At 43.4% G+C, this 26357-nt stretch overlaps 2 protein-coding genes across 11 annotated transcripts in view; one reads left to right on the top strand and one right to left on the bottom strand.

Moving 5' to 3' along the window:
• The window catches only part of ITSN2 (intersectin 2), a 79553-nt gene extending 68554 nt beyond the window's left edge, over nucleotides 1-10999 (top strand). For all 8 annotated transcript variants that reach the window (XM_021529772.3, XM_077782452.1, XM_021529775.2 and 5 more), the window contains 11 exons: nucleotides 2261-2382; nucleotides 3240-3346; nucleotides 3968-4151; nucleotides 4708-4806; nucleotides 4957-5124; nucleotides 5956-6168; nucleotides 6892-7013; nucleotides 7644-7726; nucleotides 7870-7953; nucleotides 8238-8411; nucleotides 9527-10999. In XM_021529772.3, the coding sequence (XP_021385447.2) occupies nucleotides 2261-2382; nucleotides 3240-3346; nucleotides 3968-4151; nucleotides 4708-4806; nucleotides 4957-5124; nucleotides 5956-6168; nucleotides 6892-7013; nucleotides 7644-7726; nucleotides 7870-7953; nucleotides 8238-8411; nucleotides 9527-9684 (1514 nt within the window). In that variant the 3' untranslated portion in view covers nucleotides 9685-10999. The remainder of the gene's footprint in view (nucleotides 1-2260; nucleotides 2383-3239; nucleotides 3347-3967; nucleotides 4152-4707; nucleotides 4807-4956; nucleotides 5125-5955; nucleotides 6169-6891; nucleotides 7014-7643; nucleotides 7727-7869; nucleotides 7954-8237; nucleotides 8412-9526) is intronic.
• FAM228B (family with sequence similarity 228 member B) lies at nucleotides 652-20663 on the bottom strand. 3 transcript variants are annotated; one of them, XM_077782456.1, is made up of 8 exons: nucleotides 20516-20663; nucleotides 17110-17214; nucleotides 15082-15153; nucleotides 14231-14428; nucleotides 12009-12088; nucleotides 11538-11624; nucleotides 3359-3509; nucleotides 652-1242 (listed from the first exon to the last, which is right to left on the bottom strand). In XM_077782456.1, exons 2-7 carry the CDS (start codon nucleotides 17200-17202, stop codon nucleotides 3392-3394), a joined length of 648 nt encoding a protein of 215 aa, XP_077638582.1. In that variant the 5' UTR covers nucleotides 17203-17214; nucleotides 20516-20663; the 3' UTR covers nucleotides 652-1242; nucleotides 3359-3391. The 3 variants fall into 3 exon arrangements, with proteins under 3 accessions (XP_077638582.1, XP_021385455.3, XP_077638581.1); XM_021529780.3 differs by lacking the exon at nucleotides 652-1242 and having other exon boundaries at nucleotides 1873-3509; XM_077782455.1 differs by lacking the exons at nucleotides 652-1242; nucleotides 3359-3509 and having other exon boundaries at nucleotides 10478-11624.
• Nucleotides 20664-26357: the final 5694 nt, after the last annotated feature.

The following is a 26357-nucleotide window of genomic DNA, read 5'->3' as shown; positions in this document are numbered from 1 at the left end:
ATTGCATAATATGTTTTTATGCCAGTATCATCAGACCTATCAAAATTGGGACTAGTAAACACTAGGGTTTAAATAAAATTATATAAAATACTAAATACAAAGTAGCATTTGTCCCTTCATCCCAGAAGCTGACCGTCCAAACACAAGGTTAGTACAGGAGCCAGTTAATGTAACTCAATTTTTTGCACCTGATAATGAATTTATAAACCAAATCCATTTTAATGCATAAAAAGGGCCTATTTCTCTCCCAGGCTTGGCCCCAACTTTCAGTGGTCAGTATGATAGAGATCCAAATCCCAGCATGTGGGTTGTTCCAGCAGCTGGGACAAGCCAACAGGAGCTTCAGTCCATCCCTGCTTCTGTCACAGGAGTGCACCTTGCAGCAGGAAAGGGAGCCACTGGCTGAGACTTCCAAATCTGGGCAATTAATGCCTGGTTACTGTGCAAGCCCTTGGATTGTCCTGAAATTCCATGTCTTAGTAACCAGGTGGGCTTAAACTCAGTCCTGTACAGACTGAAGAGTTACACAAGAATCCAGAAGTAGCACATTGGCCACAGATTCTCAATGGACTAAGACATCAAACTTTGCAGGAATCACTTTTATTTGTAACTTCACTCGTTTTTCTCATCTGATTTTGGTCTGGTTGTAGCTTTGGGGATAACTAAGGCCAGGAGTATTCTGTGTGATCAAAAGAGCTGCAATCTCTCATCTCTTTTTAAAAAGTGTTTTTTTTTTTCCAAACCTTGTCAGAAAGCTTAAGATCTGTGATTCTCCTTAGGGTGCAAAACAGATCTGGAAGGTCCTGATTTTCAATGTAGCTGTTGTCTTTGCCACTGTTTTACTTCTTTGTGTTGTTCAAATGTTTTCCTTGTTATGCTGTCCTAAAATTTCACTTGGCAAGAGTTTCTCTTCTGCTGACAGTTGCTCTTTCAGAGCACCTTGATGCTGGCGTAGCTGGAAGCTCAGGAGCCTGTGAGGTTTCCATTAGGTCACTGTCACATCAAGTTCAGCCTAATGTTTAGTGTTTCTTGTTTTTAGTCCCTCAAATTTATTACTAACCTTCCCATGAGCAGTGAATAGTCACATCCTTGTGTGCCACGATCATCAGGGTGACAAGGGAGACACAGCCCTTCCTGCTGTAGGTCATTCTGCCTTTCACAACTCCTGTGAACCTTCATGAAGTATTGTTCCTCTAGAACTGCTGGATCAAAGTGAGTCCCTGAGATGTCCTTTCTGCTGTCCTGCAAAACCCACAGTTCACCTGGTATTGCAGTCTGATGCCATCACATGCAGCAATAGATGGATGTTCTCAAATGCTCTGTAATTGTTCCTTCTTTTTTCCTTTTCCCCCACCCTGCTGCTTTGCAATATTCTGCTGTGATGGCTGACAAGAGGGATCAGATTGACTTTCTGTGACCTCCTTTACCCAGCTAAGCACATTCACCACTCTGGTTTTACCAGTTTTTGGTTTGATTACTAAAGTTTGAACACTGTTGTCTTGTTTACTAACATCCAGTAGAGATAGAGTCGTGTGAAGCTGCAGGATTTGCATGTTCTGAGAGAAACTGAGTTTGTGTTATTGACTGTCAGTGTGTTCCTGTGCATGATTTTGATTCTTCATCCTTGATGCATGAAAATAATTAAATGTATTTCCAGCTCATTTTGAGAAAAATAAAAGTTGTGCAGCTATGAGTTACACAACTACAATGTTGTGTTACAGCTTTGCAAATTTGTAGTGGTGGTTTGTATCATAAATTAATAACTAAGTCAGAGAACTTCAGAAATGGGGTGGGGATTAAAGGTACAATGTCCTAAGTCAGGACCAGCCACATTTTCTATGACTTCATCTCACAAAAGACAACATAGAATCATTGAGGTTGGAAAAGATCTTTAAGATCATCAAGTTCAAAAAGACATTGCTCAAGGTAAGAGAAAATCACAGTTTCAAATCAGTGTGGCAGAAGAGATGAGAAAAGTCATGAGACAAATGGAAAGGCAAGAAGTTAAGAACTCTTATTCTGCATCACAGTACAAGGGGTGTCCAAAGAAATAAAAAGGTGATAGACTGAAAAGTGACACGAAGAAGGGAGGGGGTCAATTGCTACATCACTTGATTTTGAAACCCACTGCTGCTGCAGAGAGGGTTTATCAGTGCCTGTATAGTCTGAGCCATAGACTGCTGAATGCTGATGCAATTTTGTTAATTTATCAGATTTAATGCCTTGAGTGGGATCTGAATTCCTGACTTCCTTCCTGCAGGGTGTGCTGATCTCCAGAGCCTTGACACCATGCAGCCCATGGAAAGGAAAAGGCAGGGCTACATCCACGAGCTCATTCAGACGGAAGAAAGGTACATGGACGATCTGCAGCTCGTTGTAGAGGTGAGATGTCTTGGATATGAAAGTGCATTTGGGAAAAGAACACCTCTATACTGAGTAATAACAATGAAGGGATTCTTGAGTTGTGAGATGATGGAGGAAAAAAGGTGTGTGGGCACCTCCCTTTCCAATGAATGATATGTGATTGCTTACCAGGCAAAAGCACTACTTTGTGAAACCCATCAGCTTACAAAGACCTTCCTGTTTTCCAAATCTTATTATTAGGTGTTTGGGTTTAGTAAAAAGATGATGGGCTGAGGCCAGGTGTCAAGCAGAGCTGCACAGAGCTGTAGAAGCACCATATAAGCTTTTCATGTGCCTTCTCCCCAGACTTACTTCTGGAAGCAAGACCACCTCCCTCAGCAGGGCAGGGACAGGCCAGCATTAAGTGCTCCTGGGCATTCAACCTGACCTCTCTGTATAGAACAATGGTGTGCTGAAGTGTGGCAGATGTTAAATAGTCAAGTCACAGGGGTGCTCTGCTCCCCAGAGATGAGGTGCTGAGGGCCCCTGAGAGCAGCTGTGGTTCTGCACACAAGGTGACCCTGAGTGCTCTGGGTCAGGGGAGAGGAGCAATGCCCAAGTTTAATATGTGCAGTGATTGACCCTGAAATCAAAGGAATGCTTCTGCTGAGCTGTCAGCCTGCAGGTCCCAGTACTTGTCCTCACTTTGTAAGTGCTGATGCTGGTGTCAGATAGGGTCACACACTCAGGGGAAAAGCTGTCACAAGTGCTAGTAAGAAATTCCTTTTAACTGCTGAGAAATTAGACATTGAGCATTCAAAAAAAGTCACTGCTGGGCTAACAAAGAGGCTGAGCTGTTTCTGTTCTCTGAAGAATTGCTCATTTTTTGGCTGCAGGTTTTCCAAAAACCAATGGCTGATTCAAGCTGTCTCACAGAAGGAGAAATGGGGCTGATCTTTGTTAACTGGAAGGAACTCATCATGTCAAATACAAAGTTACTGAAGTGAGTACTTACCTGCAGTCTTATGATTTCCTTTTCATTATTCTGTCATTCTTTCCCCAGGAAGTTTGCAGGGTTTACAGTCAATATTCTGTCCTTGCTAATTATTTCCTGTGGATGCTTGCATTCACAACAGCTAAATGCAGTCAGACGGCTTCCAAAGGAGCTATAATAAGAGAGAGGGAAAAACAAACAACAAGAACAGACATACATTTGTTGTAATATCTTAGAAACAGACTCTATACAAAAGTAGGAAGCTTTTCTTCCCATTTTTCGGCAAAGCAACTTTTTATTCTCTAAAAATAATCTTTAGAAAGATATAGTATCCATTGAATGGATTGCTGGTTGAATGTAGAGATTTATGCTGATTATCCCAGAAACCTCAAAGGAGAGTCCCAGTCCCCCAGACCCCATCAGGAAGATTGTTCATCTCAGGGTGTTGTGTCAGGGTGACTTCCTGGGGTTTCAGGCAGGACCCTGGCACCTCCTGGAATTGCCTGTGCTGTGTAAGGAAATTCACCTGCCAGGTTTGTGTCCTTTCAGAGGTGGGTCTGTAAGGGTTGTGATTTAGGCCTCGCAGACTTGGCAGCAAAGTTGGACGTGGATTTCTTTCCTCGTCCGCAGAGCCTTGCGGGTGCGTAAGAAAACCGGAGGTGAGAAGATGCCGGTGCAGATGATCGGGGACATCCTGGCAGCAGAGCTGGCCCACATGCAGGCCTACATTCGGTTCTGCAGCTGCCAGCTCAACGGGGCGTCCCTGCTGCAGCAGAAAACTGACGAAGATGCTGATTTCAAAGACTACTTAAAGGTATCTGATTCAGTGGCTTTTGTGCCCTCTCCTTTCCTCAATGACAGGAGCCCATCTAACCAGCATCAACCACATCAGAATAACCCAGAAGAGTAAAATCCTGCAAGAATAGCTCAGAAGCTTCCAAGGTGTATTTACATGGTGACCATGTAAATAATGCTGTGTGTGCTCTTTATTTATAAAATAATGTCTTTCTCTCTAGCTAATTTACTTAGGCCATAAAAGGAAAATTGCCAAACAGTTGACATCAGGCATTTGTTACTTTCATTGCTTTGTTCTTCTTCAACTTGAATGGAGCCTGTGGAGTAAAAATAAAAGCTGGGACAGTTTTGAATGTAAGGATTCTGCATGAACAATGACCCTGTGATTTATGCTGGCAAAGCACCTGGGTGCAATGACACTGCCAGCTTCCTTGTTTGTTCTAAATACAAGTAGTTTTTGGAATGCCTGGAAAAATGAATCTGATCAAAGAATTTTCATTATTCATTGCCAGTGATGCAACTGTTTTCTGATGACTAATGCAATGTCTCTGCTAAATCTCTGGGTTGCACTACAGAAACTTGCCCTGGACCCTCGCTGCAAAGGAATGCCCCTCTCCAGCTTCCTCCTGAAACCCATGCAGAGGATAACGCGCTACCCCCTGCTCATAAAGAGTGTGAGTACCCCAAGTGAGGATTTGTAGGTGAAGACTTTGAGTTTGATCTCCATAGCAAAAGCCAAGATAAAGGCTTGTCCCTTCGTGGGGATTTCTTACAGGCTTACCTCTGTTTTTATATTGCTTTCTCCCCTCTTTGATCCACACCAGATTCTAGAGAACACTCCAGAGAACCACCCAGATCACTGTAACCTCCGGCTCGCCCTGGAGCGTGCGGAGGAGTTGTGCTCCCAGGTGAACGAGGGCGTGCGTGAGAAGGAGAACTCGGACAGGCTGGAATGGATCCAGGCCCATGTCCAATGCGAAGGCCTTGCTGAGGTATCTGCACTGATGCTCTGCAGGGCTGGGGCTTTTCAGAGTCATTTCAGGAAGACTGGGGAGGGAATGTGAGTCCTTGCTGACATCCCTTATTGGAACATGGTCCACTGCTGAGCTCTAGGCAGGGAAGCTTTTATTGAATTCTACTCACAGCCATAACGTGATGAGTTTTTGCATGTTTTTGCATGACTGTAGTGGCAGAGAAATTTTGATTTATCAGCTTAAAAACCATTTAGACCATTAAACAGACAGAAATAAATCTCTGTGAACTCCTGATCATGCTGCCACTGGGCTAAGTCAGGTGTTACTATGGAGGATTTCACTTAGTGTGTGTTTCCCAGGGTTTTCCTTCAAGCAGGAAGGGAACAGCAGCCCTCAGTGCCAGATCCTCAAGGATATGTGGTGTTCAAGTTACTGTACCTTTCAGGACAGCCTTCAAACTGAGGTGTGTGTACAGTTCTCCACTGCATAAAGAACCAGAACTTGACAAATCCAGAAGGTCTGTCCTGTAAGAGGTGACCTGACTGCAGCCTATGCAGCCTCTTCTTAAACACAGGTTCTGGACAACACAGGAATGGCTATGCAGTAAATTCCTCCATCTGGTCATCCCTCTGTGTGTTTTTGGTAAAGCTTAAATCTCCTCTGAGGTGGGAGTTGTGCTTGTGGCCATGGCTGATCATAGAACAGTTCCCTTATCTTCATTTAGAATGAAATTCATTAAACAGAAGAGAAGAGCATTTTCAGCAGCTTGGTCAATCTCCACAGTGAAGAGGAGCAGGAGCTGATGTCTACACAGACCTGCTGCTGCTAATGGGTTTTGTCTCTTCCCAGCAACCCGTGTTCAACTCTCTCACAAACTGCTTGGGACCACGGAAGCTCCTGCACAGTGGGAAGCTGTACAAGGCCAAAAGCAGTAAGGAGCTGTATGGATTCCTTTTCAATGACTTCCTGCTGCTCACCTACATGGTTAAACAGTTTGTGTCTTCTGGATCCGATAAACTGTTCAGCCCTAAATCCAACTCCCAATTCAAAATGTACAAAATGGTGAGTGAGTCAAGGTGTTCCAAGTGTTGGTACAGTGGGTCCTGGCTTCTGATGAGGAATGCTGCTCTCCCACTGGGATTAGCAGTGTGGCCCCTTTTGCTGTCACATGGGCACGTTCTGGCAAACAACTTGCACAAATGACATTGGCTTAGTACCCAAAAAAGGACAGACTTCTGCATCTTGGTTCAACTAACACTTCCATCCACTTTGCATGGAAGGGGCAAAAGTAGCATCATGCCTGAACAGCTGAGTGGGATGTTCAGAAGCAGGAGCCTTGACTTCAGTTTGCACAGGTTCCTGCATCCACAAGAAAATTCCTGTCCTTCAGAAAACAGTAGAAGCTGCAAAATTTTAGTCTCTGTGCCCACACAGTGTGTGTTCTCAAGATTCTGAAACTGGAGACATAAGCTTAAGTATCAGGGCTGCTTTCCCACAGAGAACCTGAGAGATTCCTGGATTTCCGAGCTCCACACTGCAGCTCTGCTTGCACACTCCTTCCCCTTTCACAAAGCCCTTTGCCTAGGAAAGCAAAATGGGGTGAATTGCCAGAGAAGTTTTTCTCTCAGCCCTTTCTTGCATCTTTTACATGTTGATCTCATTGTTTGTCCTGTGTCTTATGACTTTCATTTTCCCTACAGCAAAACAGTGTATTTAAATATGCATATAGTTTCTGCCTGTTGTCACAGGGTGATGCTGCCACAGTGACATTTGCTTTTCTTTCAGCCGGTTTTCCTTAATGAAGTCCTTGTGAAGCTGCCCACAGACCCTTCAAGTGATGAGCCAGTTTTTCACATATCACACATTGACAGAGTTTACACACTTAAAACTGACAACATTAACGAGCGGTGAGTAGTGAAAATTCAAATCTGAGCTTAAACTTGTTCATTGGTTTAACTAACATTTCCATCCACTTTGCGTAGAAGGGGCAGAAGTAGCATCATGCCTGATGCTGAGTGGGATGTTCAGGAGCAGGAGCTTCTGATGCTGCAGGCTGTTTCCACTGAGCAGACACAGGGACGCTGAGCTCAGGAACAGAGCTGTCTCTTGGTCAGGAAATAAACTCACTTGACTCTTATTTGAATGAGAAGTTTTCTCTTATTTTGTTCTGCTTCTGCAGGAGCTCTTGCAGTGGCATCCAGCCACATCTGCTCCTTGATGTTTCAGTTGTATCAAAGAAAAGTTTAGGGCTGCAAAATCCAGCATGCCATAGGATTCCTCCCTGGTCCTGAGCAGTCTTTAATATGCCCCAGCAGTCTTTAATAAAACAGCAGCTCCACATCTAGTTAATTGAGGCTGATTTGGAATGTGGCAGAAGATTAAGTAAAAAAACTCCATCACCTTAGTCCACAAACTGACTTGATTTGTGATGCCTCTAAGATTTAGGGAGGAGAGAATTGAGAAAGGAAGGGGGGCAGAGTCACTGAAGATTTTGCTGTCTGTGGGATGACCCTGACTGTAGCGATTGGTCTCTGCAGGACTGCCTGGGTCCAGAAAATCAAAGCGGCATCAGAACAATACATTGAAACGGAGAAGCGGAAACGCGAAAAGGCTTATCAAGGTACCCACCGAGTTCTGTATTTCCCTCTATCCTCCTGGATACAGGGGCAGAGCATTTCCTGGAAGATGCCAGTGTCTCCTTCAGATCTATTGTCAGTTCTTACAGTTCCAACCAATCTGTTTATTTCTGACCTCTGTTCCCAGCTCGTTCACAGAAAACCTCAGGAATAGGACGCTTGATGGTGCACGTCATTGAAGCAACGGAACTAAAGGCCTGTAAGCCCAATGGTAAGTGAGGGAAGCAGTCTCAGAGCAGTTTTATTCCTGTAACATTTGGAAAGGCTTGCTGAGAGGAGTTGGTCATTTGGGAATCACTGTGGCACAGTTTCTATATGAAATAATCATTCTTTAGTTTCCGAGGACCAAGTGAAGAACCAGCTCTGTGCTGCTCTGGGATATAGGATTGCTGATCCAATTCATCTGCAGCAGCATTGATGTGTGTCCAGGCAGGCTGCAGATGGAGGGGGAGGTTCTGCATGGCAGAGGGGTTTCACTCTGTGTTTTGTGTTTAGGGAAGAGCAACCCATACTGTGAGATCAGCATGGGCTCACAGAGCTACACTACCAGGACCCTGCAGGACACCCTGAACCCCAAGTGGAACTTCAACTGCCAGTTCTTCATCAAGGATCTCTATCAGGATGTCCTGTGTATCACCATGTTTGACAGGGATCAGTTCTCACCTGATGGTAAGTCTGAATATTTAGGCAAAAAATGCTTTTTTTTTTTAGTTGAGGTACCCAGTTCCTCAGCAGCACTTTCAAGAGCCTGTAGGTCTGACTGCTGCCTGAGAAATGTTGGGTAAAAACAATGCCTCAACACTCAGGAGGTTCAACAGCATTCCAGAGCCAGTAACTCCAGGCAGTGAGATTTGATCCCAGTCTGGCTTCTGTATCAGACACAGAATTATTTTCTTGTCAGAATGAGGAGACAGTCAAGTTGAAAGCAGAAGTTCTACTCATGATAGGTGCTCAAAAATAAGGTCTTGGGTGATATGTTCACAGCAACAGCTTGATCAGCTTTCTTGTTGCTTGGAAACTGAGCACGTTTTTGGCAGTCAGTTGCTTCTCATATTCTCTGAAAGGTTAAGTGCTTTTTCAGGGTTCTGACACACAGTTATTGCAAATTTGCAGGGAACTGCCTTGACCTGAGATGCCTTGTGTGTAACCATAGCTCAGTCTTTTCTCCTGTGAGTTAATGTGAGTTTGGCTGGCTGCTTCTCCCAGCTGGACAGCTGAGTCTTGGTTTCAAGTCCCTGGTGAACCTTTTAATGCATACACACACAAAGATGTCACGTAAGAAATAGCGACACAGAAGGTGTATGGTTTCTGAACAGGACTATAAACCTATTAGTAGCAGTAATTGTTGAAGGTTGTTCTAGTGAAAAGCATGATACATAGGCATAATTAAAAGTTGGCTAAGCCAAAATAGTTGATTTTTTTACTGTTTTTGAGCACCTCAGATGATTTTTAAACAAGTTCCATCACCTAACTCTGACTGGCCAGCTCTGAAACTGAAGAACAGTTGAAACTGTTTCTGAAAGGGTATTTTCTAAGAATACTTTTAAGGCCCTTAGCTCAAACTGTGACATCCTACTTCCATAGCATTGTTCTCTTCTAAAAAGGTCCCTTTGTGTCACTGCTGGCTGGTTTACACAGGGCTGGGGTCCAGTCCAACTGGAAGCCTGGGAGCAGTGCTCTGGAAATGAGCGTGTACCCCACAGCATTACACTAACCTGCCTCACTCAGATTTTCTATGGTCAATATCTTTGGCTAATGAAATTTCTTATTCATTTGACCTACAGATTTTTTGGGTCGCACTGAAGTTCCAGTAGCAAAAATCAGAACAGAACAAGAAAGCAAAGGCCCCACAACTAAACATTTACTGCTGCATGAAGTTCCAACAGGAGAAGTGTGGGTGCGCTTTGACCTGCAGCTCTTTGATCAGAAAACACTCCACTAAGAACGCTTTTTTTAAATTTATGAAGGACAACTGAAGCTAACAGCCTGAATATCTTTTGGTAAAGATTCCTTGTCCCATGCTGGTTATTAAGCAAGAATTCCTGCTGCTCCTGTATTTCCTCTAAGTTCCTGGTTGCGCTTAGTTCCTTGCAGTGTTCCGAGTTGTTGTTGATCTATGCAAACACAAATGTTACTGTAAATACAGAACTATAGCTCAGTGCCTTTTTATTATGTTGGAATATCTTGGGTTTGGATGCCAATGTTTCCATTTTCAGGGCCATAAAAAGTATTATTTTGAAATGTGGCACCAAGCTGTTTGTATATTTTACCACTTAGTCTGACAGACAGACTGAGGAATGGTTTAAGCTCAGCACTAGAATCATTCCATTTGAAATCTTATAAGTGATATCCACTGGAATTTTCCCATCTCAGGATGATTGTTTTAATGGTTAAATGCTGAAGAAGCCTTAGGACTGGAGAAGACTCCAATATATTGTACATTCTTTTAAGAATCAAGTGTAGTGCTTTACTTGACTTTAGTTCTGCACTGGAATCAGTAACTGCTACTTGATTTTTCTTTCTGCTTCAGTTTGATTTATCGTTCTCTGCTGAGACAATGTGGTTGTGAAGAATAAATAGAAAAAAATATTTTAAATACTGTGACCCACAACAATGTGGCAAAATACTCTTCAGCTCTTTGGGTTTTTTCCTAAGTATAAGTTATTTGTGTACATTTCCTTGGTCTTGCAGACCTCCATGTGAATTTTGAAGCTTTGACATTGCCAACATGTATATAGAGAGTAAAATATAAGTTTATTAATTTGTCTACAGATGTTTATTGATGCATAGTGATTTTAAAGAAGTATATTTTATTGTATAGGGGAATGTGAAATAATGAGAAAAACTTATAGGATTTGTTCAAGGAAAGTTTATCACAAGTTTAAAAGGTTTGCTCTGGGAAACTGTCACCCCAGTATAAACTGTAAAATGAACTGGTTGAAATGAAAGTAAAAACTTTCTCTTGGCACCAAATCAGGGATGGTTTTTAAAAAAAGAAAGTTTGTTTATAAATATTTGTTACATTGTAGCCATTGTATTTCCTCCTTTAAACTGCTTTGTTGCAGAAGCACAGCATACAGTTCCCAGCAGCCCGTGCCCTTGTTTTCCACGGGTGCAGAAATTCCTCCTGAAGTCTGGCAGTTTCCCCCCCAGTCACCCTCTGTGCACCCTCATATTACTGAGTCAACCTCTGTTATGTTTAACAGTTTTCTGTGGTTCAGTATTTCTAATCCTGAATAAAACTCAACTCTTGGCAACTCTTGAGAGATTGTGCCTGTACAACAGGAGTTTGGAGGACAGAGAAAATTCTGTTTCCAGGCTTTGAGCCCAGAGCTGCTGAGCAGCAAGGAGATGGGACTGCACTGGCACAGGAGAGGGACAGGTTTGAGGGCACTGGCAGCAGCTGCTGCTCAGCACTAACTCTCCAGAAAGCAACAGATGTTTTGTACACCACTTCTCACCTCTTCTCCCCTGCTTCTCTCCCCTGCCTTCTCAAAACACCTATGATGTATGTTTGATTTACTGCTTGGACACTGTCTCCAAGAGAGAACACCAGCACTGTCTTTATTGAGCTCAGCCCAAGATAAACCTCCTAAAAAAGCAGGTTTTGGCTTGTAGAGCACTGAACTGAAGCTGGCATGAAGAGGAGCAGCATCTCAGACATTTCTTTGGCTGCTGGGTAACAACATTTCAGAACTACACATTTGAGACAGTAAGTTTATTGCAGTTTGCCCAAAGGCCTGGCCTGTTCTCACTTGCTGTGGCAGTGCATGTAACCTATTTTGTAAAGGGTACCTTTGATGGCTGTGCTTGCTGCCGTGGCCAGCTGGAGCACAAGTGACATCACTGGCTCTGTCATTGTTCTGGTTGATAACTTTCATCCTTTAAAGATAAGAAAAAACTGTTGCCATGCTTCTGTAAAGATCAGCTGAGCCGTCAAATTATTTCCTTCTACACAGCACACACTAAAATTGCCTGGGAACTCTCCAACCCTCCTTAGACAAGACACCCCCCTCATGCTGCCACAATGGATTTGAAATGAGGAAAACAAACCTCCCACTGTCATTGCTATTGTGCCTCAAAAACTGAGCTTAGTATAGATCCAGACTGTGTCCCTGGTAACCATGTTCAAACACTCTTGGGCTTAAATGCAGCAGGAGTGAGTAAAACTAGAACATGCTCCTCTAGAGCAGCCCCCCAGAAGCACAGCAGTAACATGCTGTGTTAACTTCCTGATGATCAAAGTGGGACTCCAAACCTACTCACACCTTCCAGCAGTCTGTGCATGTCTTCTGGAAGAATGGATCGTACTCTGATGGGTCATAATCATCCAAAAACACATAGCCCTGTGGGAGAAGCAGATACTGAGTCAGGCTTCAGAAACTACTGGTGGTTGCAACAGTGAGAGCAGCCAGCCTGGGTGGCACAGATCCAGGCACAGCATAACACAGCAACAGAGTTGAAATCTGTGAATTCTGTGAAAAAAGAATTCCCAATTTTCATACACTGCACCTCAGAAAGAAAGTGACTGAACTGTAACAAGAAAATTCCTCCATCCATTTTAATTTATCAAAGGCATAAATACATTATGTATTTATGAAATCTTTTGTTATAAAAGATTTCATTAAGCATTCAGAAATAATGACAGGCTAAAATGCTAACCTTAATTAGGACAGTCAATACAATGGAATTTTTTTTTATTCAAAAATGTTTTTTCAGAATAGGAAGCCCTGAGATTGTCTCCATTTGTCAGAGCATGGTGCTAATAACACCAAGGTCATAGATTTGATCCCAGAATGGGCCACTCACTTAAGAGTTGGACATGATAATCCTTCTGGGTCCCTTCCAACTCAAAACATTCTGTGATGTCAACAAGACAGATATTAAAAAGAAAAGAAAAAACAGAAATGAGTGACCCCTCAATAGCCACAACCTTAGGCAGGTCACCAGTCTGCAAGATACCAGCTCCACATCGGGGTTCATGAGCTGGCTTTTCCATCTATACATTGGAATAAAGACCTGAACCTCATGGTCTGGGCCACAGGTCCATCTCATCAACAGTGCTGCCACAAGTGAAGGAGAAGGCTGATAGCAGGGAAGAGAGCAAAAGAAAATAGGCAAAAGAAGGGAAAACACATCCAGAATTAACCACATTAACTAATCCACACAAGTTCAGCAAAATTTATCATATGCTGCCACAGTTAATGCAAGCTTTTGCCAGTAAGTTTGGCATAATAATTTGTCCTGTAAAATGTCTTTTCTCTAAAACTTGTCCTGACAAATAACTTGTCCTGTAAATATGAAGGGTCTCAGCCTGCTTTTCAGACATGCTGGTGACTGAGCTGACACCACAGAGCAAGGAGAAAAGGTAGAAGCTGATCACTGGTGCTGCTGCTCCCCTTCAGGCAGAAGGACACATCCTAGTACATCAGCCATTGCTTCTAGAGGCACCCAGCAAATTCCTGACCCAGCACAGCAGCTCGCAAGATGGACTGATACAGACCCAGATATGTACAGTACACCCAACATAGCCTAAATCCCAGGACTTCTGCAGTAGGACTGGCTCAGTTCTTTGTCATTCCATGCAGTTTAAATGCATGGGTCTGTCACATCAGGCCTTTGAAAAATATAGTTTGGTCTCTTTAAAACAACACAGCTCCCATGGTATTTTAGTTTCTGGGTAAGTAGGTTGTTTACAGTCTCTCAATTCCACTGTGCAGTGATTTCCACTGACAACAACTGCCTGATCTCTATATAATAATAAAGTATTATTTTTGTGGCAGATTACATAACCACTTTTGTTTTTCTTTTTTTCATCCCTGAGATGCAGAAAGTTTAGTTGTAGAATCGGATATTCAAGAGTGGTGTCAAATTAAGAGCAAAATGAAGAAAACTAGTATTTTCTATGGTGACTGCAATTTGCACTTTTGCAATGTTTGTGAATACTGAAACACACAGAACTACAAAATTCATGAGCCGAGTCTATTACCTGAATTACTTAAAAAAAAATTTGTTTGTATCTCTCTGTTCCCATATATTTTCTTTCGTGAAGCTTGATCAGTAGCATCCAAGGCCACAAAATCATTTCACTCATGCTCTGCCAACAGAGATGCAGTACTGCTGTAGCTGAACTCCTGAGACTTGAGAGCGCAGCCCACACCCTGCTCACTCTGCCTTTGGTTTCAGCTGACAGAGCTCAAGGTTTCCCCACTAAATGGTCCAGCCCACAAAGGGAAACACACTTCAGTAGGGTGTGTCTATATTCAGACCACAGCACTGCACCAAGCAATGCTGCTGTTCATAGCTGCTGGTGAATGTACACAGTTGTAACGTCACCATTACAGAAGTCCTCGAGAAAAGTTACAGGCAAGGTATATCTGAACTCCAGGTTACTCAACAGACAGGAAATCACAGCTAAACCCCCAAACTTGTCCACAACCCTCTATATACAACCCCCTTCATGATAGAAATGTGTTTCTCATTCATACCTTCTTTGTACAGTAGTTTAAATATTGAGAGTATTGTTCTTGTCTCCTTTTCCACACTTCTTTCTGTGACTGGCTGTCCATTTGGTCCTTCATTTTCTGCATAAATGGCTCTGAAACATTCTCAAGATATTTTTTGTACAGAAGCTCTGTCTTTCTCAGATGTAGGAAATCATTGTGCTTCAAATATCTGTCCACCTCCTTAAGTAAGAAATGGAAAATAAAAACCATATAAACTATTGGTCAATAACAGTAAAGATTTTACATGTAAAGGTTTGCATCTTGGCTGACCTGACTGCTCACTGCTCCAAGGCATGTGTTTTCCAGCCCTTCCTTCTGCTCCTCCCTCTCCTCACTTCCCAACACTTATTTCCAAGCTTGCCCTTTTCAAGAAGTTAGCATTCAGACACTTAAATTTTGAAGCTGTGGTGCAAAATTGGTAGAAAATTACTCACTTTTTCCCATCAGGTTATTGAGCTGAAATCACTACAGAGCAGGGGGCTGCAAGCACCAGACTGTGTAAAACAGGCAGCAGAAGGACCTTCCCTGCAGCACTGGCAACCTGCTGGATCAGATCAGAGCAGCCCTCCTATCCTTTGCTCACAGCACCACTGTCACAAATTACCACACCCACAGAACAAATATTAGTGCAAACAGGCAGTTCAAGTCACCTGGGATTCACATTTAGGGTTACTACTTCAGGCCTATCCAGGGTGGAATGAAAAGATCAGAAGCTCATAACTCTAAATTAGTTTTTCAGCAATTAACATTTTCTCAGGAATCACTGTTTAGGAATTAAAAATACTGACATGCAGGAAGGCACACAGCAACTGAGAAAAGAACACACTTCTTACCCTCACAAAATTTTCTCTGTCCAAGATGCACTGAGCAGAAGCAATGATGTCTCGGCTTTGGTCAGGTGGTGCCTATCAAAACACGAAAAAAGCCCACATGAGGTGAAAGTAAGACTTAGAGCAGGAGCTAGATTTACTTTTTAATTCAAAATTATTACCAGTGTCAAGATTAGAGGCATATTATACCACAACCCATCTGGCAAACCCTTGCAAGATTTGATCTGAACAGTCGGGTTAAGTAGCAACAAAAGAGCACTGGAAGAACTGGAAGGAGAACTGGAATGTACATGCTCAGAACTCTTTGGCTGTTCCTCACCATGACCAAACACCACTTCCTTCTTGTCAGTGTTTCTCACCTGTGCCAAACATGTGCCTTTTAACTCCTGCACTCCAGACAAGGAGTACAGGCAACACACACCAAATCTATCATTTTGGCATGGAATGCATTTTATGCATAGGGTGGAATATTAGCCTGCTACTCCCTGTGCTTAATATTGACTTTTAATTCCAATTGACAGTGTAATTTTCAGTCATGTCTGCCTTTGCCCTGCTGACCAGCTCCACACTCCTAAAGGTTTATTACACTGAAATGAGCAGGACATCAGAGCAAGAAAGGAAGACACAAGAAGTATTAAAAAATCCACCAAAACAAATGAGAAAGAGGAAATCTAAATTTCTGGCATGTTTCAAGACCCCTACATCCTACTATTTGAAATAACTGGTCTGTTGTACTATGCCTGATGAATTTACTTCACATAGTCACAGATCCTTTCTAATGTCAGTACTGTAACAGCAGCACAAAGACATGGCCATCATTCCAGCTAAGAACCATCGCTGGTGAACAGGAGAGGAGTTTTCCTTCAGGATGATACATATGTGAAAATTCCTTAAGAACCAAAGGAGGTAGGTGTCCTTTGACTGAAAGAATGAAGTCCCATCTCCCTGGAAAAGGGCAGGGCCAGAGGCAGCCTCATCACAGTACTACTTACAGAGCAGCTACAAAGAGGATACAGGCTCTCACTTCTCCAGAAGCCACAGCAAGAAGACAAGGGATAAGAGATACAAGTTGCATTGGCAGAGGTTTCATCTCAATGTAAGAAATAATTTTTTACAGTGAGATCAATCATTCACTGAGCAGCCTCCCCAGAGATGTGGTGGAGTCTCCATCACTGAAGGTTTTCAAGGTACAATTGGACAGGGAGCTGGATAACTCATCTGGTGTCTCTTTCCCATGAAAGGCTGGGCCAGATGATCTTCCAAGGTCCCTTCCAGCCTGGGCTGTTCCATAAGTCTGTGATTCTAACTAGTCACAAGCTTGTTTAAGGTTTTATGAGAAACTTTTCCACACACTAAACTGCAAGTGATTTAATAAAGCTGGATCAAAAGGATGAAAAAGCTCAATAAAACCCATTGAATCTGTTGCTATTTTTAGAATTCTTTGTTCTCCTTCTCCACGAAAAACAGCTTTTAGATTTTACTGAACTTTGAAAATAACGATTTTTCATTCTTCCCTTCATAACCTCTATTTAATTCCTCCATTTGCACCTTCTCAGAACAGAAGCCCTTCTTTCTGTGTTAGCCAATATTTTCCTCCCCAAAATGTCTGCTGCAATCAATATTATTGGCTATGCCACTCTGTTGGTGCTGAGGAGAATCTCTGGGTAAATGTAAAGAAAGAAAAAGGTCTGCATTAAGGGACAAACTGCTTCACAAGGATCAGGTTCCAATCCAGGTTCCACAACCAAGGCACAAATGGTATGGAATGGTAAGCAGTAATACAACTGGAACACCCATTTCTGAGTGTGCTGTGGAGGGACAGACTAAGCACAAAGCTCACAGATGAGTTCAAGCACATGCCAGGGATGGAAGTCTGGGAGCACAGACAGCCCAGAAAACACTGTCAGGATTTCAGTGGGATTGGGTGGCCAGTTCCAACACAGGACCCAGTTACACACCTGGGCTCCCAGTTACAGATACTGCTCTGTGTTGTTCACAGTAGAACCCACAGGAATGCTGGGGGTCACTCACCCTCCAAGGCTGTTGTCGCTTGGGTTTTCTCACAGGTTTCCCATTTGCAAATCTTTGTAGCCAGGGACCTTCTGAGCCATTCACACTACCCATGGCTGGATTAGTCTGGGAAAAACCATTAAAACCATCAAAACCATCAAAACCCATAAAAAAATATTGTATTAACAGCAAAATCTAAACTCTTTTATAATTCCTACTGATCAGTGAAACAGATCTCTAAAGGACTTCTAACTGCTGATACCTGCAGCATTTTCCTGTCACAGTAAGTAAAATACAGAGATGAAGTATCAGGTTTACAGTCAGATACTGCCTCTGGTGGAACCATCTGACCTCATCTCCACACACCATGGATAGTGCATTCTGTTTCAAAGAACAGTGATTGACAAATTGTTTGAAAACGCCTGTCAGCTTTGGAAACATTTCAGAGTTATCGAATTTCGCCTCCAGACTATTACTTCTTTCCTTTGTGCCTTTTTCAATCAGATAAAATCCCTTTCAAGTAACTGCCACATCCCACTATGGCTCCATTTTATTGGTTTTTAAATTTAGTTCTACCAGATGAAGCTTATGCTAAAGTGCTAACTCAGCTCCAGTCAGAAAATTCCATCTTGTCTCTTGTATGTGCATTAGGATATCTGGATTGATTTATAACAGAGAGAGTGGAACCAGAGAGCAAAATGCCCTTTACAGGAACCTCAATTTAAACCCCTATTTATTTCAAATTCACTAGAGACACACCGCTTCCAGGAAACAATGGATTCATAACATTACTTAGGTAAAGAATGGAAAAAAATAAAAGCTTATTTCTGCAGAGATGCTGACCCCAAGTTTTCAGACAGATCTTTCGGTTATTAAAAAAAAAAAATCTGATATTCAATTATTTTTTGTAATATCCAGTTATAAGAATCTGTGAAGACTCTCGAGTATTCATAAAAGATAACTTTTTTTGGTAGAAGACAACACTTAAGATTTTATTCTGTCCAATCCAGCACTTTATGAGAATATCTGACTCCCAGCTTACCTCTCTGGAGTGCAGACTCAAATTTCTTACCATCAATTCAAGGTAAAGTCTGCAATTTACATCTTTGTTTCATTTTATATTCCCTGCTCTTGTACCCTGACAAAAACATCTGCTGGGATATTCCTGCATCCTCACAGCAATGTTTTCCTGTCTTTTCTGACCGAAAGAGTCAGAAATCACAGGAAAGCATAAGTTGGAAGGGACTTCAGGAAGTCACCTGGTCCTGTTGCCTTTTTCCCAACCTGGAATGAAACTCAAGATAATTTTAGTAAGGAGGCAATATAAAAGGGCATCTTTATGTGAAGGCCTTTAGAGGCAGTTATGGAAAGATGTTCACAAAAGTCCCCCCCTCCCAGGGTTGAGTACATTTTTATAGGTTTTAGGAAATTAGCATAATTGATAAAAAGCACCAATTAGGATGACAAGTGGTGATGCAATTTTCCCCCAGGTCAAGCCCCTTCTCTGGAGCCCCCCCTTCAGCACTAGCTGTACTTGGTCCATGAGAATGCATCCCAAAGAGTTGTTTTCAGCCTTGGCTCCCAGAAAGAACCCAGACAGGATAGAGATCTTGCACCTCCTGGGGCTTGGAGCTCTGGAATTTTTGTTATCTTTCTGCTTAGGGAAAGGCCATGGAAAAGTACTGTGAAAACTAGTTACTAATACAATAGGTGGCACAGTTATAAAAATATGCGTGAAGAATATAGAGAACATAGAAAATAAAGAAAAGGTAAAACTCATATGCCATCAGTCTCTGTGCCAGCTTGAAGAAAAGCAAACCTCACAGAACCAATTTTTGATACAAAATTAACAGGCAAACAACAAAATATTTCATTACCTGACATACTATAGATTTGGCATTAGAAAAATCCAACACTTTCCTATGAGCAATATATCCTCCCTACACGCACAGGTGCCACAGGCTCCCATGTCATGCCACCATTTACAGACTTCCTCCAACTCCAAGTAGTCCATCCACCTCACAGAGAGAGACTGAGCACAAAGCAGAGGAGGTGCTTGACCTCCTCAATGAATTGGGACCCCAGGGGAGATAAAACAGAGCAAAGAGAATGTTCCTCTGCAGCAATCTGCCTTCAGGAACCTACAAGTGGTAAAGACTCTAGCTACAGATTTTCCCCCACCACCCATCTTCATAACTCAAGCTTCTACTGAATCTTAATCCTATCTTTTTCTGCTTTTTTTGGACTCTTGCTGGGAGATACCAACCCTCCTCTCTGCAAAGGCAGAGCTCACTGATATGAGAGAGCAGCTGTTTTGCAGATCTTGAAACTACAGATTTAATCACAGGCTTAGACAGAAATAAAGGATTTCCAGAATCTGAGAGGATAAAACAAGCCTTTAGTTAATCTAGCAGTTGCAGTCTGCAGATGCCAAACCCCATGAGCAGGCTGGCTGTTCTGTATCAGGACATTTGTTTCACTGTGCCAGATCCCTGGAAGTGTCCAAGGCCAGGTTGGAGCATGGAGCAACCTGGTTTAGGAAAAGATGTCCCTGCCCATGGCAGGGAGTTGGAAGTAGATGACCTTTAAGGTCCTTTCGAATCCAAACCATTCTGTGATGACTAAACCTGAGAATAACCTAAAAACCCTTGTTAGATAAACACGCATCCTTCAGTGCTGTCAGTAGTGTAGCTCTGTATCAGTAAATTTTAAATACAGGTTTCTCTTCTTTCCTCAGCAGAACAAGGTTCTTCCCCAAACACCCATCTGCTAAAATTCACACCCTCTGTGCCCAAACACGAGACTTTGCAGCAGCTTTGAGGAAACACATCTTAATTACTCTGTGACAAGTACAAGCACCCTCACATATGCCTCAGTGCCCTCAAAGTCCCGCGGAGGATGTCACCCTGCAGGTACACACAAGCACACGGGCTGCCTTCACTGGAGCCTCCGTCCCCTCGCATTGCCTCGGGTGCGGGGGCAGAGAACGGCCACAGAACCAGTCTCTAGTGCGAGCAGGGCAGCTCTGCGAACAGAACCTTTTATACTGCGAATGCTGAGCTAACAGGTAACGCGTGTATGCCCGGAAGGTCCTGGCTTGGCCCTGCACTTCAGAGGCAGCGATAGGATAAAGGGAAAGGCAGAGACCTGGCTTGCCCCTCACCCTGACCGATCCTGAGGCGGGTCCCGCAGGCACCAGGAAAGAGGATGCGGCCAGGAAAGATCCAGACCTACCACCCCCGTGCCGAGGTCCCCCTCTGGGGAGGTGAACAGAGCCCCACGAACCCCCAAAGAGCTACCACAGAAGCCAAACCCGCCCCGCGCGGCCCCGCCCCGCTGAGGGGAAAATGGCGGCGCGGCGCGCCTTGGTCGCGCCTCTCATCAATCGCACCGCCCCTTCGTGATCGAAACAAAAATAGTCCCTCACCCATCACCCACAGCTTCTCGGGATAAGGAGATGCCGCCCGTGGGGACAGGGACCCGGATACCCGCGGGGAAAGGGCACAGGAACCTGTGGGGACAACGCTGCGGCAGCCCTGATCTGGTTCCGAAGGCAGACAGGGCCGGGACGCGGCCGCATCCCTCCCGCCGCCTGATCCCTCCGCGCCGCCCGCGCAGCGTCCCACACCGCCATGGCAACCCCAACGCGCGCGCTCCCGCCGGCAAGGCTTCCCACCAATCAGAGAGGGGAGCGCGCGGTGAGTGAGCCAATCAGGAGCGAGGACGGCCCCAGAGCCGAGTCGAGCCGAACGAGGCCGAGCCGAGCCGAAGGCAGCCGAATGGGGCCGAGCCGAGCCGAGTGCAGTCGAACCGGGCCGAACCGAGTCGAACGCAGCCGAACGGGGCCGAGCCGAGCCGAAGGCAGCCGAATGGGGCCGAGCCGAGCCGAGTGCAGTCGAACCGGGCCGAACCGAGTCGAACGCAGACGAACGGGGCCGAGCCGAGCCGAGCCGGAGCAGTCGGGCTCCCTGGTTTATTATCCAAAGTTCATTAAATCGTATTTCAAGATTTCACACGTGCCCCTGCAGTGCTGACCATGCCACCAAATTTGAAACTGTAATCAGCCAGAGATACCATCAGATAAGAGAAATGCGAGGGCTTTTTTCCCCAGCAGTGCTGCACTGACACACAGAAATCAAAGTAACTGTGTTCCACGTAGACGGGGTGTTTCCTCGAGCCCTTTATAATTTATTTTTTTAAATGCAGTATTATGATTGATTTGTCAGAGCCCCAGGCAAGATGAGACCCTTGCGCCCAGCCCCCTGCCATTGCCCCGGAATGGGATCCCCCTGCCCAGCCCGCTGTGCCCAGGGTGCGTTCAGTAACCTGGCCAGGGACTTGGGACAGAAGCGTGTCAGAGTCAAATCCCTTATGTCAGTCTGGAAAGAAAGACCCCCCCCCCCTCTGGATCCCCCACAGTCTTAGTCTCTATGTTATTAATTTCTAATTTAATATTGAATTTAATTTAATTTTAAAATAATTTTCTCCACTGCCACTGTTTGCCAGCACCCTTGAAGTACTCAGGCTGAGCAATTCAAGGAATAACACACTTTATTAACAAATACACTGTTCACAGAAGACTGGGGCAGAGTTGGGGCAGAAATTGTCACTGACAGTGCATTGACAACAAGAAAAAGTTTGAAGGCATATGCACTCTGATCACCAGTGAAAGTTTAAGATAATAAGTGTGTACAGAGTAGGGATCCTACCCAACAGGTGTGCCCATGGAGGAATGGCCAGGATCAGCCCATCAACCAAAAGTTATGTGGAGCCTTTCTTAACTTTTCCCCCTCTTAACTCACTGTTAGACTATTTCTTTACACTTAGGTGAAGCTTGAGCAATTCTAGTGAAACATACTTTTGTTCTCAGTTGGTGCAAAATTCCCTCACTTTGCTCTCAAAGATATAGTTAATAAAATAGACAGTGTGTGCTCAGGAAGGGTTAGCCACACTTTGGAGGTGGGTAACTTTGGGATGGAGGTGTGTCATATCATCAGAATGAGAGTGCAAAGAGTGGGGATCATCTGAGGAGAGTGATTTCCCCACAGCTGCTGATTGAGGAACAGGACATCTCCTCCATCCTGTGCTTGGCAGCTGCTGTGTGCTTTGTCAGCTATGAGGTACCACCGAGTTCCCATTCCTGCAGGGATCACAACAGAGCCTGTCCTCAGAGTCTCCATCCTGCTCCACCTTCCATTTCATCCCTCCTTAGCATCTGCTTCAGGCTGCAGGGGGTGTTGCATGGGGAACTATCATGGAATGAATTCTGTGCTTGCCAATCGCATTCCCTCCTGGAAATAGCAACTGCATTTTACCCTAAAATTTCCTATGTTACAGCTTCTGTTGGAAAATGTGACTATAACTTTAGCCTCAAGATTTTCCCCCAGATGTCTCTAATTTTCCCCCACTTTTCCACTTAATCAAGCCCATGACTGTAGTCACTCAAGCTTCCCAATATCCAAATGGAGTTCAAGAGTGTTTCATGCATTTGTATTTGTATGGATTATCTGACGTTTGTAGGGGTGGCCAACAGGCTAATTGCCTCATAATAATACAAATTTTAACATATAATACCTTTATCAAGACAAAAAGCAAAAGTTCCATCCAAGAGTTTCCAGGTCCATCCACAAAGTAAATCAAATGCTAAAAGATTTGTTTGGACAGCCTCCACAAGCATTTCAGCCTTAGTTAACCATATTTCTCCCAGAGACCAGATGGAGGCTTTTGCTCTGGAACATTCCTTTAATATTCCATCAATTGATGTAAATTTAGTTTTATGGCAACTGGGTATCATTTGAGAAAATATTTTCTGTTTTCTTTGTAATCACTAACACTTGAGCCCCTGCAGAAATTAAAAATGTAACAATAACTTTTTGAGGACCAACTTTGAGGAACATTATTTGAAGGTCTGAGGCACTTATGAGCCACTTACTGCTAATTCCCACTGGGCAGGGTGGCTCATTGTCCTCCCCAGAAATGTGGGGGGTTTGCCATGGATTCTGTCAAATTAAATCCTATCTTGATGAGGAAGGCACATGCTCTTTCTGATGCAAAATTTTTTCCTGAGTTTGTTTTTCCTCATTCCTGCTATTTTTCCTCACTGCAGTTAAAGACTTATGGATGTCATCCCTGGAGCCACCAAGTAGCCAGCACTTACGTACTCGCAGCTCTCAGGCCTGGCACCATAGGTCACACCATTCTTCATGGAATTTAGGCCTCCCATTAGACCTTTCATTAAATTTCATGAGACCTTTAATTAAATCTGGACCATGGAGTATTAAGCTGGTGGGCTCATCATGCACAGTCCCTGTAACTCACCAGTCCTTGCACAAACTCCTACGGGACTTTGCTGGCCAGAGTTTTAAGGTGGTCAATGATGGATTTAAGGTGGCCAGCCTCAGTTTTAAGATGGTTATTCTGAATCACAAGTTGATCAACTTGGATTCCCAGTTTTTCTCCTGTCTCCCCCTCAAAGGCTAAGGATGACTTTAATACCTCATTTTCTGATTTCAACACAGTATATTCTAGATCCAAAATTGGTTTGGAAACAAGAGTGTTCTTAGATTCTTTCAGTGCATGAGAAAAGCATGCTCCTAAAACTGCACAAACGACATTTTTACCTATTGCCACTTTAGATTTCTCTCATCCTTATACTGTTCAATGTGTTCCATGACTTTCTCTTCATCTCTCCAAAACTCTTGTGCCTGCTCCTTCCCAGCCTGGGAAGGGACACATTTGTGTTTTCACAGCAGCCTATCCATGCCAATCCTACTGACTGTGCCAATTTTCTGTCAGGTAAAGGTGGAGAGAGGGTTTCCTCAAGCCTTTTGTATTTGATGAGTCTGTCAGCACCCCACAAAAAATGAGAGCCTTGTGCCTGACCAACCTGCCAGGATCCCAGAATAGGACCCCGCTGCACAGACCAGTGTATGGAGGGTGGGTTGATTAACCTTCAGAGTCAAAGACCCTATTTCAATTTAGAAAGAGAGGCCCCTCCTGGTTCCCCCTGCTCCTAGTCAGTGTGTTATCAGATTTGTCAAGCATGCTACCTGTGCCAGAGCCCTCAAAGGACTCACAGTAACAGTTTATGGAATAACACAGTCTATAAATATAACAGAAAATTGTGACAGGTTGAGGTTTGAGGATTGACAGTGATAGTACCTGACTGCAAAAACATATTCAAAGCAACACACAGATAATCCCCACCAAAAGCTGTCTCGAGATAATCAATCAGTATGTGGAGAACACAGTTCTTACCCAACAGATGTGTCTGTGTGGAAGAAGACAGGTTCAATTCTATGACTGACCCTAGAAGTTACAGTGAAGACTTCCCAAACTCCTCCCCATTCTTTACCTTTAGGTGGAGCTTGAGTGAGTCCAGTCATACAGCAAGAGGTGGTTGTACCTTGGAGGGGGGTAACTTTGGGATGGAAATATGTTACAGCATTTCATCTCAGCTAACCTTGGGATGGAGGTGTGATCAGTGTAACACCTGGGAGAGTAATTAAATAGCATCAAGGTGTCTTCTTCTATCTCCTTTAGTTTGTTGCAAATTATGCAACTTTTTTTTTTTTTTATTGTAACTTTAGTCAGGGGTTTGTTTTGTTCACCTTTGCCCAGAGGGGAATTGGAAGTTTCTGTTCAAAAGACTCTGTTCACTAAGTAAAGCCTGATGACCTTAAAATGGACAGATTTGGAGTAGCCAGAAGATACAGAGGAAATAAATAAGCATTCATGAACATCACCTCCTAGGGAGGTTGGAGACACCTGGTCTGGGAAAAGATTGATAAGAGAACCAAAGAATGATGTCCTAATTAATATCAAAGGTGAAGGAATCCATAACCAATACAATATCAAACACTAAGAATTGTGTAATTTAAGACAAATAACCCAAATAAATAACCCAATTAATTTATTTGGGGTTTGTATGTATAAATATGTGAAAAGTCTAGTAAAGAACCATATGCGATGGAATGATTTTCACTGTACAACCCACACATGTGTGAACGAAATATTTTCTACCACACTTCCTGGCCAAAATAAGATCCTGGACAGAAAAAAGTAATACCCCAATTCTCCAACACTGAAAAGATGTTGGAGAGTTTCTGTTTTCCCCATAGTTTCAGTGATAATGTGACTATAGCCTCGAGATACTTCTCAGTTTTCTTTAATTGCCCCCCAGTCATTTTCCCACACTGTGCTAGAACTGATTATTTATTTAAAAAGAAAATAATTTTTGGTTTGGGTCAAGCCTAGCCTAGAAAAAAACCCTCACTCCCTCCTTCTGCTCTGATCTAATGGTTGTATCAAGTTTTATCTCATTTCTTAGTGTTTTCACTGTGGACTATTTCCTCAGCAAGATGAAAATCAGAAATACTTACACTATAAAAATGTAACTGGACTTTTATGGCCTCTCTGGGAAAAAGGACCATTTTCCTGCTGGTCAATTCTCATGCCTTTGTTGTTGTTGCTGCTGTTATTTTGCTTATCTGAGGCCGTACATTTTTTCTGCTGAAACTCCTGAATTTCACATGGAGGAAAGTATGTTTTCCAATATGAATGGAAGGGGGTAGGAACATTTATACATCTGTCTTTTTACAGAACAGAATGAAAATGAACCAACTTCAGACTTTGCTGAGTGACAGCCTTGCCAGCACAAAAAGCATGTGGAAAATGCAGTTATCATTGGTATAAAGACAAGTCTCTGCATCAACCTTTGGCTTTAATGTGAGAGATCAAGAGCTTCCTGGGAAGTGACAGCAGAGGTGGAAACTCTGTGAAATCAGAGCACAGAGCAGAAATAATGGCAGGGAGCACAGCGCTCTACTAAATCCACTTGTTCTCTCAGCCTCAGAGCCCAGTGCCAGGGTAAAGCTCAGTTGACTTTGCAAGGTGATTGCTAATTTCACATTTTTGATTTTTTGGAACAAAGATGCCATTTAAGTGGCATTTTGAAGGAGTCCTTTTTAACCACTTTGTGCTCAGTGATCCTGACAGTAAAGCAGATGGATGTAGGTCCATTCTCTGGCCCTGAGACCTGCTGGAGTGGATTGTGCTGTGCCCATCCTATAACCCCAAAGCTGTGGCTGAACCAGGATGCCTCTTGGGAACATAGACCTAGATTTGATAACAGGAGTTAATAAAGAAGTATTTTCTGCCTAATTCTGGAGAAACAATGCAGTGAAACCACCTGTAGCTGCCAAGTTACTATCACTGATACAGCACATGAAACAAGCCCATTCTTCTATCAAATGACAGCTCTGTCTGTG

The sequence above is a fragment of the Lonchura striata genome, chromosome 3, assembly GCF_046129695.1.
Source record: "Lonchura striata isolate bLonStr1 chromosome 3, bLonStr1.mat, whole genome shotgun sequence".
Taxonomy (NCBI): domain Eukaryota; kingdom Metazoa; phylum Chordata; class Aves; order Passeriformes; family Estrildidae; genus Lonchura; species Lonchura striata.
This window is presented reverse-complemented; position numbering and strand designations above follow the sequence as displayed.

Excerpts from the sequence above, each read along its gene's own strand:
- FAM228B (XM_077782455.1), bottom strand. The coding sequence starts at position 17,202 with ATGGGTAGTGTGAATGGCTCAGAAGGTCCCTGGCTACAAAGATTTGCA. Across the intron at positions 15,154-17,109 it reads AGCGACAACAGCCTTGGAGG|GCACCACCTGACCAAAGCCG; the intron begins GTGAGTGACCCC and ends GTGTTTTGATAG. Across the intron at positions 11,625-12,008 it reads TGCACAGACTGCTGGAAGGT|GATGAAAGTTATCAACCAGA; the intron begins GTGAGTAGGTTT and ends TTATCTTTAAAG.